At 41.6% G+C, this 13,505-nt stretch overlaps 2 protein-coding genes across 9 annotated transcripts in view; one reads left to right on the top strand and one right to left on the bottom strand.

Moving 5' to 3' along the window:
* The window catches only part of LOC100998227 (X-ray radiation resistance-associated protein 1), a 30,529-nt gene extending 28,550 nt beyond the window's left edge, over positions 1-1,979 (bottom strand). For 4 of the 6 annotated variants that reach the window (XM_031661400.1, XM_031661401.1, XM_031661397.1 and 1 more), the window contains exon 1: positions 1,725-1,979. The gene's annotated coding sequence lies outside the window, so the exon portion shown is untranslated. The remainder of the gene's footprint in view (positions 1-1,724) is intronic. The other 2 variants (XR_004181279.1, XM_031661399.1) reach the window with 2 other exon arrangements.
* A 61-nt stretch (positions 1,980-2,040) lies between these two features.
* LOC101026629 (signal peptidase complex subunit 2) overlaps positions 2,041-13,505 on the top strand; it is a 30,003-nt gene continuing 18,538 nt past the window's right edge. The window contains exon 1 of one of the 3 annotated variants that reach the window (XM_017948764.3): positions 2,041-2,196. In XM_017948764.3, the coding sequence (XP_017804253.1) occupies positions 2,083-2,196 (114 nt within the window). In that variant the 5' untranslated portion in view covers positions 2,041-2,082. Of the gene's footprint in view, positions 2,197-2,260; positions 2,405-13,505 lie in introns of those variants that run through there. The other 2 variants (XM_003910418.5, XM_021926319.2) reach the window with 2 other exon arrangements.

The raw sequence follows: 13,505 nt of genomic DNA, 5'->3' as shown, positions 1-13,505 counted from the left end.
GATCAGGTCAGGCCTGGGTCCTACTTATCTCTTTATCCTGCATCTTACACAGGACCTGGCTTACTGAAGGAAGAGTCTCAATGAGTGTTAATTGAACTAACCCAACCCATGAACAAAATGCCACGGGAGCACTTCATGCAGTGGGTGAAGAAAGAAGAAGCAAGTATCAGGGATAGTTTCACAGGGTAGGTGACATTAGAGCTGGATCTTGGCCTGGCACAGTGGTTCATACCTGTAATCCCAACACTTTGGGAGGCCGAAGCAGATGGATCACTTGAGGTCATGAATTCAAGACTAGGCTGTCCAACATGGCAAAATCCTTTCTCTACTACAAATATAAAAATTAGCCGGGCATGGTGGCATGTGCCTGTAGTCCCAGCTACAGAGACTACAGCTTGGGACACTGAGGCACAAGAACTGCTTGAACTTAGGAGGCAGAGGTTGCAGTGAGCCAAGATCCCACCACTGCACTCCAGCCTGGGTGACAGAGTGAGACTCTGTCTCAAAAAAAGAAAAAAAAAAGTGACTAGGGCAAAGGTATATCATCTCATTTTCTTTTAAATAAAAGAAAAATAAGAAGTTGTAAAAGATAAATGGCAACAAGCTACAGGGGCATCTGATTAGAGTGTCCAGGGATTGCTTCAGAGAGGTAATGAAATGTCATCTTATGTTATTGTTACATAGTGAAAATTATTTTCTTTTTAGTAATAATTTAGTTATTTATTGATAATTATTTTCTTTTCTTTCTGATCTTGGCTCACTGCAGCCTCTGCCTCCCAGATTCAAGCAATTCTCCTGCCTCAGCCTCCCAAGTAGCTGGGATTACAGGCGCCCGCTACCATGCCCGGCTAATTTTTGTATTTTTCATAGAGACGGGGTTTCACCATGTTGGCTATGCTGGTCTTAAACTCCTGACCTCAGGTGATCCACCCGCCTCGGCTGGGATTACAAACGTGAGCCACCATGCCCAGCCTAGATAATAATTATTTTCACATGAATTTTGGCTTCCCCAAGACAAGTTTTTGTCTATTTTATTCAGGAACATATCCCTGGTGACTAGAATATGGCCTACTACATAGTAAGCAACTCAAAAATATTTAATTATTTAGATGCTTATGGGGGATATATAGGAATTAAAAAACAATACAATGTAATAGAGCATAGTATAATACAATTCTGCTATTTGATAACTCTGTCATGGAGTAGGAGTTCCACCAGAGTAGCAACCAGGTCTATCTTGATCCCTTGTATCCATCAGTACAATATTGGTGCTCAATATATATTTGTGAAAAAAATTATTGATTAAAATGTAGACTCCTATTACATCCTAAAACCGTAAAAGCAGAGTGTCAGAAGGGATATATATTGATTTTTTTTAATGCCGGCTTGAAAACCGAGTTCAGATACACGCTATCTGGCTTTGGGTAGGTTCTTTAGTTTCCTCCTCACCTAACAGGGATGTTGTGGGACTCAGTGAGAGAGAGGATGGCTGGAAGTGCACATAGGATATTGCCTGGCAGACATTAGGCACTCAGTAAATGTGAGTTCTCCGTAACACGAAAACATTACTAACAGCTAAAATGACAGCTGCTTGAGAAAACAATCAGTAAGTGCCACAACCGGGCTAGAAAAGGATGAAGGACCGGCTCCTGCCCACTCCTTCGGAAACTCCACACCTGGGCCGGAGAAAGACTCAAACTCGGAAACTAAGTTTTCAGTCGCACCTGCCTCCGGCGTCGCTTCAGCCTCCGAGGGGTCTGCGGAGGCGAAGTCCCAGTCAGGAGGGATGCGCGCCTGCGAGCCTGCCGGGGATCTCGGAGCCGCTCCACGGTGTTGCCTGCCGCTACCTTTCCGACGCCTTAGTAACTGGGACGCGACGGCAGACAGTGTAGGCTGCAACTGACGGCCAGGACGTCTAACTACAAGTCCCAGCAAGCCCCGCGGCCACGTCCTCTGACTACCTCGCGCCAGCAAGCCCCAAACTACGGATCCCGATTAACTCCGCGCGGCGCGCCACGCTGTCAGCTCCAGCCAATCGGCTTCAGACAAGTCGGAGGGGAGGGAGACGCAGAGGCGCACAACATGGCGGCGGCAGCTACACAGGGCGGGAGAAGCGGTGGTCTCGGAGGCAATAGTGGGGCTGGCGGTGGTTCCAACTGCGGGACAGGCAGTGGCCGTAGCGGCTTGTTGGATAAGGTGAGGAGCCGGTTCTTGGGAAAAGTTGAATCCTGGGGAGGCCTGGGAGGCGGCGAACCCACCTTCCCATCCCGGTCTCCCTTATTTTCTACGGCCTTTTGAGGGGAGCCCTTGTGTGACCACTATGACAACCCTACGCACGCTTGTAGCCTGCCCTCATCACACTTCAAACCTGGACCCTCTCCTCTTTAGGACTTCTTCGCTTCTCGTAAGTGTTCTGGTCCTGGCCGCCACAGCTTTTTCGGTAATTTGGTTCTTCCTATACTTAATTGTATCCATCGCTTTTTCCTTGGGGTGCTGGGTGCACTGTTGCCAGTGCCCATTTCACAGACACGGAAAACCGAAGCCCGAGGATTCAAGAATCGATATCCCCGAAACTCCCTACCACCATCAGCCTTGCGTGCTGCTACAGATTCCAATGTGCTTCTTGTCCTTTTGCTTACTTAAGTTTTTAGGCATTTAATCATGATAGGCGAATACTTAAAATATTTGAGTATTGACTCTTCTACTGGGCTGACAAGAAGCCTTTAAGATTTTTCTTTCTTTCTATTGTTTTTCCCCGCCCTCTCCTCTCTCCCCTCTACCTCCCTGTTTGCTACCAAGTGCACTGCTGCCCGCTCACGCTTGTCCCTTTCCTCCTCTGCTCATCCAATTTTTTTTTAACTGCAGTCCTAGCAACAAGGGCTTAAAAGAAAAGAAAAAAAGGAAAACTGTCCCTGGGTTGGCCCTTCTTGCTCTTTGCACAGCATCTTAGAAGAAACAGATGGATGGAGAACTTCGTCCTAGTGTTGATTTTGCCTCTAATTAGCTTTGTGACCGTGAAATATGCTTGCTCTCTCTATGTCTATTTGCTCATCTGCAAAGTGAGAGATTTAGCCTTAAAATGAGGGACTTACTCCTAAATTCCCTTCCAGTTCTCTCATTGTAGGACCTTGGGCTGATTTGATGAGAATTGTTAAGCATGGTGTCTTTAGTACAGTAAACAGGATTTTTGAATTTAATTGAAAACAGCTTTCAGACTTCCCTGTGCATAACACATGGCAGGTGCTTAAGAAATGAAAACTTGGCCGGGCGCGGTGGCTCAAGCCTGTAATCCCAGCACTTTGGGAGGCCGAGACGGGCGGATCATGAGGTCAGGAGATCGAGACCATCCTGGCTAACACCGTGAAACCCCGTCTCTACTAAAAATACAAAAAACTAGCCGGGCGAGGTGGCGGGCGCCTGTAGTCCCAGCTACTTGGGAGGCTGAGGCAGGAGAATGGCGTGAACCCGGGAGGCGGAGCTTGTAGTGAGCTGAGATCCGGCCACTGCACTCCAGCCCGGGCTACCGAGCAAGACTCCGTCTCAAAAAAAAAGAAATGAAAACTTGATTATGTTGAGGGGTTCAGATCCAGGTCTTTTTACTTGTCTTTTTGAGTGTCATTGGTTTTGAAAGACATGGTTCTCACACACTTCTCTTGTGAGGGGTCTCACTCCATTGCCCAGAATGGATCTTAGCTCACTGCAGCCTTGAACTCCGAGGCTCAGGTGATCTTCCCACCCCAGCCTCCTGAGTAGCTGGGGCTGCAAATGTGCACCACCACGTCTGGCTAATTTTTTTGCTTTTAACTTTTCTGTAGAGTCAGGGTCTTACTGTGTTGCCCTGGCTGGTGTCAAATTCCTGGGCCTCAAGTGATCCTCCCACCTCGGCTCCCCAAAGTGCTGGGATTACAGGCATGAGTCACCATGCACCTGGCCTCACACTCAGACCTTAAGATACAGAAACATATTCTGGAGGTTGGGATGGTAAATTGCTTCAAGACATGAGAGTATGGGGAATTGATGGTCATTTGTGTACACAAATCCTTCCCTCTTCCTGGGTAAGCGCCTAACAACCTGTGCTTACCTGACCCCCTAACTGCTCTTGCTCTTCCTTGCAGTGGGATTATCATCAGCAAAGTATGGGCATTCTGCTAAGGCAGTATGGAATACTATTATTATGGAATAGTGTATATGGCACCATTGTGTTATTGAAAGAACCTGGATTTGGGGATCATAAGATTTCAGCTTTGAAGTATTTCTGCTACTTGCAAACAGTATGAAGACTGGGAAATCAATGAACATTTCTTCATTTGGAATTTTAGAATCTCTGGCACCTGTATCACGGGGTTTTGGGAAGAACCAAGTAAGACAGTACATGTTAATGATCTCCATTACCTGTAGTGTCTGGTACAATGTGTGATGGTGGAGGAGTAAATCAAGAATCCTAATATCAGAGAGCACTCAGAATTGCTGAATATAGAAGATGGGGTAATTGAATCTATTTAAGGAAGTATATGGTATATTCGCGCAAGTGTGTACTTGTTAGAGAAGTTCAAATGAGAGAGAGAGAGTGATCCCTGCAAACTTATTGATAAGAGTAAGAGCCTCGGCCAGGCGCGGTGGCTCACACCTGTAATCCCAGCTCTTTGGGAGGCCAAGGCAGGCAGGTCACCTGAGGTCGGAAGTTCAAGACCAGCCAGACCAACATGGAGAAACCCTGTCTCTACTAAAAATTAGCCGAGCGTGGTGGCGCATGCCTGTAATCCCAGCTACTCGGGAGGCTGAGGCAGGAGAATTGCTGGAACTTGGGAGGTGGAGGTTGCAGTGAGCCAAGATCATGCCATTGCACTCCAGCCTGGGCAACGAGAGGGAAATCTACCTCGGGGAAAAAAAAAAAAAAAAAAAAAAAAAAGTAAGAGCCTCAAGGAAAGGCCTCTTTCCTGAGAGTGGAACTGGCACCTTATTTGGGGGGAGAAAGGAAAGACATGCCAGGTAAAAAAAGTCTCCTTGAGTGAAGGTACACAGATATGATGGTGTTTAATGTTTCTCAGTTATTGAGTTGACTAGAAGGCTCTCTAAAGGAACTGTAGGGACAAGTAGATAGAATCCGATTAGGGAGGCCATGGATTGCTTGAAGTAGGAGAAGAAAGCTGTTGAAGGGTTTTAAGACTGTGTAAAGGGGTTTTTAGGAAAACTAGTCAGATGGTTTGGAGAGAGAGAAATTAGAAGACTTCTTAATAAGGCCATATACACAGTAGTGTATAATATATAATAAAAAGAGACATTTGAGTTTTAGTGCAGCATGTTATTAGGTTGGTGCAAAAGTAATTGCTGTTTTTGCCATTGAAAGTAATGGCAAAAACCACAATAACTTTTGCACCTACCTAATAAAAGCCACATGACCTTGGATAAGTTGTGTGATATTGCTGAATTGAAATTTCCTTATGTAAATATTGTGGGCATTCATACATGTTATAGTAAGGATCACATTGTATAGTGCTGGCAAATGTTCTTTGGGTTTTTTTGTTTGGTTTCCTCTGCCCTTTTTATTTTTATTATTTTTTTTGGTAGAGACAAGGTCTCACTGTGTTGCCTAGACTAATCTTGAACCCCTGGCCTCAAGTGATCTGCCCACCTCAGTCTCCCAAAAGTACTGAAATTACAGGCATGAGCCACCGCACCCAGCTCTGTTCCCTGTCCTTTGGAATCTACTAGAAGTAAATGTTCTTTGTGCAGGGCTGTCTGTGGTAAAAATAGAATGACAAGGTGATGAGAACCCCAACATGAGTAGCAGAAATAGATAAAAGGTCTCACAAAAGAGTGCTTGGAAGATTTATCCAATAAGTGAGGGACGGAAGAGACAAAATAGTCAAGAGCTGCTTGAGTGCTTTTTCTTGGAAAACTTGATTTTCAGCCTTACATTGAACTGTTCCCTCTCTGAATTCCTCTAGCACTTACACTGCACGTGGGAATTAAACTGTCACTTAATATGACATACTATCTTGTATTATTCCACCAATTTGTATTTGCCTATTTTCCTGTGAGTGCTTCTCTATAGTGATCAACACAGGATAAGTACTTTTAGCATTGAATTTCGCACAGAAACAACTTGAGATCTGTCACCTCAGTCTTCAGAATCAGCTTTAGAGGATGGTGCCTCTAATTGTTTGAAGACTGAGGGTACTGTGGGAGAGAACTTGGGGGGAAAAATGTTATTCTCTGGAGCAGGATCTGAACTAATAGACTTTTGCTCTGTGGGAATGAGTCTATTACCTTTAATATAATTTCTTTTTTTTTTTTTTTTTTTTAAGACAGAGTCTCAATTTGTCGCAGTCTCTACTCACTGCAACCCCCGCCTCCCAGGTTCAAGCTATTCTCCTGCCTCAGTCTCCCGAGTAGCTGGGATTACAGGCATGTGCCTCCATGCCCAGCTAATTTTTGTATATTCAGTAGAGACAGGGTTTCACTGTTTTGACCAGGCTGGTCTCGAACTCCTGACCTCAGGTGATCCAATGGCCTTGACCTCCCAAAGTATGGGGTTTACAAGCGTGCACCACCACACCTAGCCTAATATAATTTATTTAATTTGATGTTTCTTGATTTCGGCGGGGAGGGTTTTTATTTTATTTCTGCAGCTGTAGTTTTACTTGCCATAAAGAAGTGCAATAAAGAGATGCAAATATGTTCCTAGTTTTCCCTAAGCAGATGTGAATTTCTACTCTTATGAAACTGACTTTAAGAACACAGCAGTTCTTGTTTCCTGATCTTAAAAATAAGTATGCAAATATAATCCTTCCGCCTCCATCACAGAATAACTTGACTTAGATCATTGCAGTGTGTTATTTTGCCCCAAATACATCAAAGCATTTTCTTCTGCCTGGCAATTATAAAGAAAAGCTGCTTGCTTAATTTGTTTTGGCTATTAAAGTTGATATGTGGTGTTAAACCATGCTTTCCAGAAGCTATTGTCTGGACCCTTTTAGCCTTATACCTGGATTTCTGTCTCCTGGCTAGCCTGTCAGCCTGATCTTAAAGAACAGCTTTAATCTGTTTACATCAGACTCCTTTGAGAATTAGTTAAAATTAACAGATTTTTGGACCTTTTCTTAGGCCTGAATATCTGCGTTTTTCTTCACATGTCTCTATTACCTCTGCATTTTAACAGTTACCTCCAGGTTGAGAACTACTGGCTTAAATGATTTTTTTAAGTCTCTTCTGGTTCTGACATTTTAAGGTTTTTGTTTTGTTTTGTTTTTAAAAGCTATTCTGCTTAATAGTGGTTTCTTTAAAATGTTTTTAATGAAGAGACCCTGAAACTCATCTGATGCTTCAGCCTCATTTTGTAGACATGGACACAAGCAAAGCAACTTGCCCAAGACCACACAGTGAATTAGTAACACTTACAGAACCTGGCTTCCCCAGTACTTAATCCAGTGCTCTTTCTTTACTCAGCACATTGCTTCCCATACCACAGTGTGCCTTGTGCTAACTAATGTGCTAGCTAACATAGTAGTGGGATGAACATCTCTTGTGAGGTGAAAGACCTAGGCTGTAACCTTGGCTTTGTCACCTACCAACCACATGTCCTTAGGTGTCTCCTCTTTTACTCTACTGGAAGATACCTTAGCTTGCCAGAGTTCCAGATGATATGCTTGTGCCCTGTTACCTAGCTCTGACAAGGAAGATGAATGGTTTTATGACATTACTATAATTGTATGTGTTTGTTTAATGAAACAAGGTGCTGGCCTTTTAATACTGTTTTGTAAACTGATCCTATTAGGATCTCAAAACTCATTATTTTTTATTTCCTCAAAATAAAAAGTATGTGTGTGTCAAAGGCCACTATCAAGAAAATGAAAAAAGAAATCCACAGAATGAGAGAAAACATTTTCAAATCATATATCTGGTAAGGGTCTAGCATCTAGACTATATAAAGAATTTTACAACTCAGTAATAAAAAGACAGCGACCTAGTTTTTAAAAGGGCAAAAGATGTAAATAGACATTTCTCCATAGAGGATATACAAATAGCCCATAGCACGTGGAAAGATACGCAACATCATCAGTCATTAGAGAAATGCAAAGTAAAACCACAATGAGAAACCACTTCACGTCCACTAAGATTGCTATAATAAAGGGAAAAAAAAGGAAAATAACCTGTTTTGGTGTAAATACGGAGAAATCAGAATCTTCATATATCGCTAACAGATGTAAAATGTGGTGGCACTCTTGGAAACAGTTTGACAGTTCCTCAGAAAATTCAACGTAAAGTTAACCATATGACCCAGCAATTCCACTCCTAGGTATATACCCAAGAGAATTGAAAACGTGTGTCCACGGGAAATCTTGGCACACAAATGTTCATAACGCAGTTATCATAATGGCCTAAAGGTAGAAACAGTCTGTCAGCTGATGAATGGATAAACACAATGTGATATATCTATACAATGGAATATAATTTGACTGTTAGAATAAAGTATTGATACATACTACAATATGGATGAATCTTGAAAATGTGCTAAGTGAAAGAAGCCAATCACAAAAGGCCATATATAGTATGACTGCATTTGTTTGAAATGTCCAGAATAGGCAAATCCATAGAGACAGAAAGTAGATTGTTGGCTGCCAGGGGATAGGGCACAGGAATAAGATGTGACTGCTAATAGGTATGGAGTTTCTTTTTTGAGGGTATGCATATATTCTAGAATTAGATAGTGGTGATGGTTGTATAACCTTGTGAGTATACTAAGAACCCCTGAATTGGCATATTTTTAAATAGTGAATTTTATAGTGTGTGAATTGTATCACAATTTTAGAAACTTACTTTTGTCTTTCATGGAGTAACCCTTAAAGTTTCAGATTATTTGTTTTTTTAAACTATGTATCATGTAACACAGTGATATCACAGACACTGATTACTTTTGTACTATTACTTTAATTACTAATTAAAATACTATATATACGTATTATGTATGTATATATAGTATATATACATATATTTAGTGAGTCTTTTAATTAGTAATTAAAGTGTGTATATATATATACTATATATATTATATACTATATATATATAATCTGCCTGCCAAGGTACCTTTTTCAGCTGTTGCCAGCACCATTTCCCTGCTCTGATCTCTTATCTTACCAAATTTCAATAGTTTTTTTATATTACTTAGCCTTTCAGTAGCATTTGACTTATTGATCACTTCTTCCTTGAGATATTTTCTTTACTTGGCTTCTAGGACACCGTTTGCCCCCAATTTTCCTCCTCCGTCAACTAGTCTCTGTTGTCTTCATTATTCTTTGGTCTTCTTCCTGACTTGTGTAAATATTGCCAGTCCCTGAGCTTATTACCCCTGGCCCTCTCCTCTGTCTAGCCTCATCCCAAGGTGATACCCAATGTCGTGGCTTAAATAACATGTAGAAGTTGCTGACTTCTACATTTATATTCTCAACCTGGACCTTTCCTATAAGCCCCAGACTTTTATGTCCAACTGCCTGCTTGTCATCTCCACTTAAATGTCTAAAACGTGTATCAGGCATCAATAGCCACAGCCAGTCTCCTGATTTCTGCTTACCCCTCAAAATGCTTCTCTCTCAGTCTTCCTCATTTCAGTTAGACACCTCCATTCATCTTATTTATTCAAACAAAAACCTGAGAGTTACCCTTGATCTTCTCTTTGCCTTGTACTCCACAGCCATCCCATCGTTGTATTTTCCTGGCTGTACATCCAGAATCTGACCACTCCTACCTAGACAGCTGTAGTAGCCGTTTCAACTGGTCTTCCAGCTTCTGTGCTTGGCTCCCTTACATTTTGTTCTCCACACAGCAGCTAGACTGATGTTTTAAAACATGGATCACTCACTCTCTTGCTGAAATATCTCCAGTAACTTCCCATCTCGATTAACTAAAATCCAAACCCCTAATTGTGGCCTATTTTGTAGCCCCTACATTGTGGGCAGCAAGCCACCCAGGTGCTGAGGCAAGAGACTGAGGGCACGAGCTGTTCCAGTATAATAAAATATATAAAATAAGAATAGTTATACTAGATATAAATAATATATATGATTATATATGAATATCATTAATCATTAGTTTGTAGCAATTACTCTTTACTCCAATATTATAATAATCCTCGCTCTACAATCATAACCTAGGAAAAACTAGGCCGTACAAGGATAGGAGCTGAAGGGACACGGTGAGAAGGAACCAGAAGACAGGAGTGCAAGCCTTCTGTTATGCCCGGAAGGACCACCAGAGGGCTCCTTGGTCTAGCGGTAACGCCAGTGTCTGGGAAGATGCCTGTTGCCAAGCAGACCATGGTCTAGCGGTAGCATCAGTGTCAAGGAAAAACACCCGCTACTTAGCAGACCAGGAAAAGGAGTCTGCCTTTCCCCGGAGGAGTTTAGAGAAGACTGTACTCCTCCACCTCTTGCAGTTATCCGGAGGCCTAACCATCTCCCTGTGATGCTGTGCTTCAGTGGTCACGCTCCTAATCCATCTTCATGTTCCATCCTGTACACCCGGTTCTGCCGGTGTACACCTTCAATTTTCTTATTTTAATAACAGTGAAAACAGAAGTTATGCAGTGATATAAAAGACCTGAGTGGATTGCTTCACAAAGTTCCCTGGCTTGATAATAAGACTCAAAGGATTCCTCAATTCACACTGGAGAGATGAAGAATTACCAGGGGTGAGAGTGGTGTCAATGGTGACCCTGTTCTGATTTAGACAAATTAGTGAAAGTACTAAAAGTCCCTGATATGCAGAAATAATGGCATAAGCTGTCTCTCTTATTCTCCTCTCTTTCTCTGCCTCGGCTGCCAGGCGGGGAAGGGCCCCCTGTCTAGTGGACACATGACTCATGTGACCTTGTCAATTATTAGAGATGGCTCACACTCCTTACCCTGCCCCTTTGTCTTGTATCCAATAAATATCAGCACAGCCTGGCATTTGGGGCCACTACTGGTCTCCGCATCTTGGTGGTAGTGGTCCCCTGGGCCCAAGTGTCTTTTCTTTTATCTCTTTGTCTTGTGTCTTTATTCCTACAGTCTCTCGTCTCCGCATACAGGGAGAAAAACCCACCGACCCTGTGGGACTGGACCCTACACTACATGTTCTTGATCCTGCCTGTTTCTGTCATCCTCATCTGTCAGTTTCTACTTGAGTCACTGACTCTGGAAACCCTGGCTTCTCTGCTGTTCCTCAAACACGTTAAGCTTGGGGGATTTTGGTGTTCTGTTTTCACTAGGACACTTCAGATTTTCTCATGGGTTACTCGTTTATTCAGCTCTGCTCAGATGTTAACTATTTTCCGTCACTATTTAATAACTTTTTAATAGTCTTTTTAAAAACTCTATTGCATTTTTCTGTGTAATCTTTTTTACAACCTGGAATTATATGCATATTTGTTTACTTATTCTTTATCTTCCATACAAGAAGAAGCTCTACAAGTGCAGAATTTGTCTTGTTTATGACTATATCCCTAGTGGCTAGAACAGTGCTTGGCACATAGCAAGCAGCCATTCAATATTAATTTAAAGAAAATAAAGAAGTGTAATTGCCAAAAAGATTGTGTTTAAAAATATTATTTTTTTTCTTTTAAAAGATTGTCCAACACTGGAATGAATTGCTATTGAGAGACTTGGCAGTTTCCTTAAAAAGGAAAAGAAACCTAGAAGAGTCATATAACAGTTAATATTTTTCTAGGCAGTAGGAGATGGATATCAGATGAAACAGCTGTGTGGTCCTATGCCTGAATTTGCACTCAGCTGCATTTTTCAGAACTGATTGCATGTAATTCTTAAATGGAGTATGTGATCTGTTACCTTTCTAGAATAAGGACTCATCACACATCCGTATCAATGTAGTACATTCCTAGCCAGTCTTCGTGCCTTATTAATTCAGGTCTTCCTTGGCAACATCCCTCTCTCTTCCAACTCTCCCCAGTCAGCTTTGCTGCAGATTGATATCCCTGAGGTAATAGGTAACATTTTATCCAGAATCTTTTTTGCAGATCCTTGAACCTGTAGTGTGCCCTTGCCCCCTATGTCTACTTCTTACCATTTAGCACTTAGCATAGTTTATAATTCATTGTTAAGTATAAGATTTTCCTTAACACAATTGTAAAGGCCATTTTTTTGTGTGTATCTAATTTCTTGTCTACCCATTGCAAAGGTAAGAAATTTATATTGGTTGATTATGCCAACAATTCAGTCAGACTTTAGAAGATGTTAGTTGCTAGTATTGAAAGGATTGTTGACTACATTTCAGTTTGCTGGTAGAAAAAATACTTCATTGTTGGAGCATTGCTGATTAATATGCTGAATCAAGTTGTTTTAACTTTAAGCTCTTTTCAGCCTTAGATCTCACACTTTCTGGGTTCAGTGGTAGGATTTTAAGTCATGGATCCAGTGACCTGGCCCTCAAAGAGCTGCAGTCATGTAGGCTTCTCTATCATGGGCTGAGTTGATGTAGAAGCAGCCCTGTCACAGCTAAATGCAGTTTGTGGTGGAGTAGAGAAGGCAGTATAAAACCTAAGAATCAGTTTCTCTGCGGTTGTCACTAATGTGCATGCTCATAATTTAATTAACACATGGTAATTTCCTAACTTCTAACTCCAGTGATGAATGCAGTCAGTAATAAGCACTGTTAAGCTAGTAATTTTCTTTGCAGTGTATCTTGACCATTTTTATAAAAAATAGATTGAAATTGAAGATTCAGTGTGTTGCTAAGAGCATAATCTCTTTGAGATACCATGTTTTTGCTGAATTGGGATTTAAATTAGATGACAGTGCACATTCTTAAGATAGACATCATTTTCTCCCCAAACTGAACATTTTCTTTTCTTGCTAAATATGTGTGTGGGGGGATATGGTCACATATGTATTTCCAACTGAAATTGTAATCTCAGCTTCTGAGTTTGCCATCAGTTTTTATTATCTCCTTATTTTAGTTTAGAACTCCACATATACAAATGGGTATCCTCTTTCCTCCTTCTTGGAAAATGACATAATGGCTCCAACAAGTCATCCAAGCCCTAATTCTAGTAGGTGGTCATCTCTGTCTCTTCTCTTTCATGTTCCTTATAACTAGTCTGTTACTGAGTCCTGCCAATTCTACCTCAGAAATACTCCCTTTCATTCTCCCTACTGCTGCTCTATTGAGCATTGAGGCTCTGCACTTACATCAGGCTCCATCTGCATCTCTATGTCCAGTGTTACTCCTCTCCAGATCATCTGCCAGGTTGCCACTAAAATGACTTTAAAAAAAAAAAAACGTAAATTTGATTGTTATTCCCCTGCTTAAAATACTCTCCATTGCCCGCTTCAGAATAAAATTCAAGTTTTTTAGCCTAATAACTAGGAAATGGTTTCTCTCAGATGCCTCATCTCCTGCTACTTTCCCCCTTTGCAGCTTCTGTCTACTTTCTAAACTGGGATAAAGGAGAGAAAAAGTTTATTTTTCTTAAAGCCATGCTCAATTCTGTCTAAATCAGAACAGGGTCACCA

Source organism: Papio anubis, unplaced genomic scaffold (genome assembly GCF_008728515.1).
Source record: "Papio anubis isolate 15944 unplaced genomic scaffold, Panubis1.0 scaffold145, whole genome shotgun sequence".
Classification (NCBI taxonomy): domain Eukaryota; kingdom Metazoa; phylum Chordata; class Mammalia; order Primates; family Cercopithecidae; genus Papio; species Papio anubis.
This window is presented reverse-complemented; position numbering and strand designations above follow the sequence as displayed.